Source organism: Exophiala aquamarina (assembly GCF_000709125.1).
Source record: "Exophiala aquamarina CBS 119918 chromosome Unknown aczIA-supercont1.5, whole genome shotgun sequence".
NCBI classification, from domain to species: Eukaryota; Fungi; Ascomycota; class Eurotiomycetes; order Chaetothyriales; family Herpotrichiellaceae; genus Exophiala; species Exophiala aquamarina.
This window is the reverse complement of record NW_013550583.1, coordinates 1219147-1220831: the sequence shown is the minus strand read 5'-3', so window position 1 is coordinate 1220831 and position 1685 is coordinate 1219147. Positions and strand designations below refer to the sequence as shown.

The following is a 1685-nucleotide window of genomic DNA, read 5'->3' as shown; positions in this document are numbered from 1 at the left end:
ATAACTTTACGGCAAACGACCAATTGAGAAGTGTGTCCGCCAGGAGGTCGCGAATAGCATCTCGGTCGATGGTCTTTTGGCGGGCTTGTACACAATCTGTATAAGTTGAATGATTGAAACATAACCGCTTGTCTGTAGAGAATGCTTTCCTAATCTAAACATCATGGATTGCTCAAACAACAGTAAGCCAATCCGTGGGACGGTCAAGCATACTTGATATAGAGCCCCCTTGATTTACAACAGGTGTTTTGGTCGTTGGGTAAAGGTTGTGGATAAGGACATGGGTGCAAGTACGATATATGGACATAGTTCGCTCTCTTCAACGTGCCTTGCCAAGTCAAGAGGTCCGTTGTGCACACAATGTTGTCCTGTATTGTGCTGGCGACCGTTGTCAGAGACAGGGTTTGGCTTCACCTACGAGGCTACTGACGCTCTGCACCACGAGAAGGTACCTGTCAATTGCAGAGCATAAAACACGGTAGCGAATTCGGGTTGGCAAAGGTTCAATTGCCATAGGCTCATGACAGCAATGTAACCAAAACCAAAATAGCAATTGCAAGTATTCCCAGTGGTGAGAACTGAGTACATCGTCAGCCGCCCAGAGGATGATAGTCTCATTCAAAGTGATGCCACGCTCTCTAATATCGAGGAGATAAGTGTGAGATATCAGATCCTGTTCTGTTCGTGGAGCAATTCTGATGGGAATCATGGGCAGAGTCTGAATTCTTAGCTTTGATTTGTTCTTTGGAGGTGTCGTCACGGTATAGGGAGGCCAAGTTTTCATGCTCCTTGTGAGCGGGGCTAGTGCGATTTTCCAAATGCCCATCCCCAGCCGGGGAAGCACCAAATGCATCAGTTAGACTGACAGGAGCCTGTGTCTCTTGCAAGCTTTGATAGAGCCTGCTCATGTTGCTCGGAGCAAAGCCTCCAGAGAGTGAATTTTGGCCAGTGTAGGTATAATCATTGTCTCGCTTGCTGACGCGGCAGACAAATGCTTTTGGGGACGGGCGCCTCCTATCTTGTAGACCTCGGACGTTGTAAGGGTCCACAATTCTTGGGTCTGGGAGGTCGTGATTCACTCGAATTGTGATTGGACTTAAGCTACAGGCGTGGAGGAGTTGCTCGGAGGAGAGGTAGACGAGATCGAACTCTTGTTGATGCTCATCGTTCTGAGCCGCAGGATGACTCGCTTTGGAGAAGGCGGCCGGATGACCAAAGACCTGTAAGTGCTTGACAATTGCAGTAGATTCGGCGAGCGAGGTGGTGGGCGGGCTGACCAGAACGCGGGCAATAAAAGGTTTAAGCGAGAAGCGAGGCATGTTAATTAGGATGGACTTCAGGATATGCCATTTTGCGAGACCACACAGGATAACAGTGTCCGTATGGAGTAAGTGTTGATCTGAGAGTCTGCGTGCGGCACACAACAATAATGCAGCAAGAATCCTTTGGAATTCGATGCCAAGACCAGATGCTACATTTTCTGATCTGTTATGTACGTGCAAGAGGTGAACGCGTCAGTTGTGGACTCATGTTGTGAAGGCAGGTGGCACCTGGCGCACTGGCAGGTGGGGTAGCTTCGAAACGCCAAGCCTTGCCGGTGGCCGTGCGACCTTCAGGATGCCACGGGATTGGTGAGAGGGGTATAGCCGCGTCCAGAAATAGAGGCGCAGGGATGCTTGAGGCTG

The 1685-nt window shown here is 49.8% G+C and overlaps 1 protein-coding gene across 1 annotated transcript; it reads right to left on the bottom strand.

Moving 5' to 3' along the window:
• Nucleotides 1–746: 746 nt before the first annotated feature.
• A1O9_07106 (uncharacterized protein) lies at nt 747–1325 on the bottom strand (the record flags this gene model as incomplete). The annotated part of the gene is made up of 1 exon (XM_013404052.1): nt 747–1325. A coding segment is annotated over one exon (579 nt), but the record flags the coding sequence as incomplete, so codon positions are not given.
• Nucleotides 1326–1685: the final 360 nt, after the last annotated feature.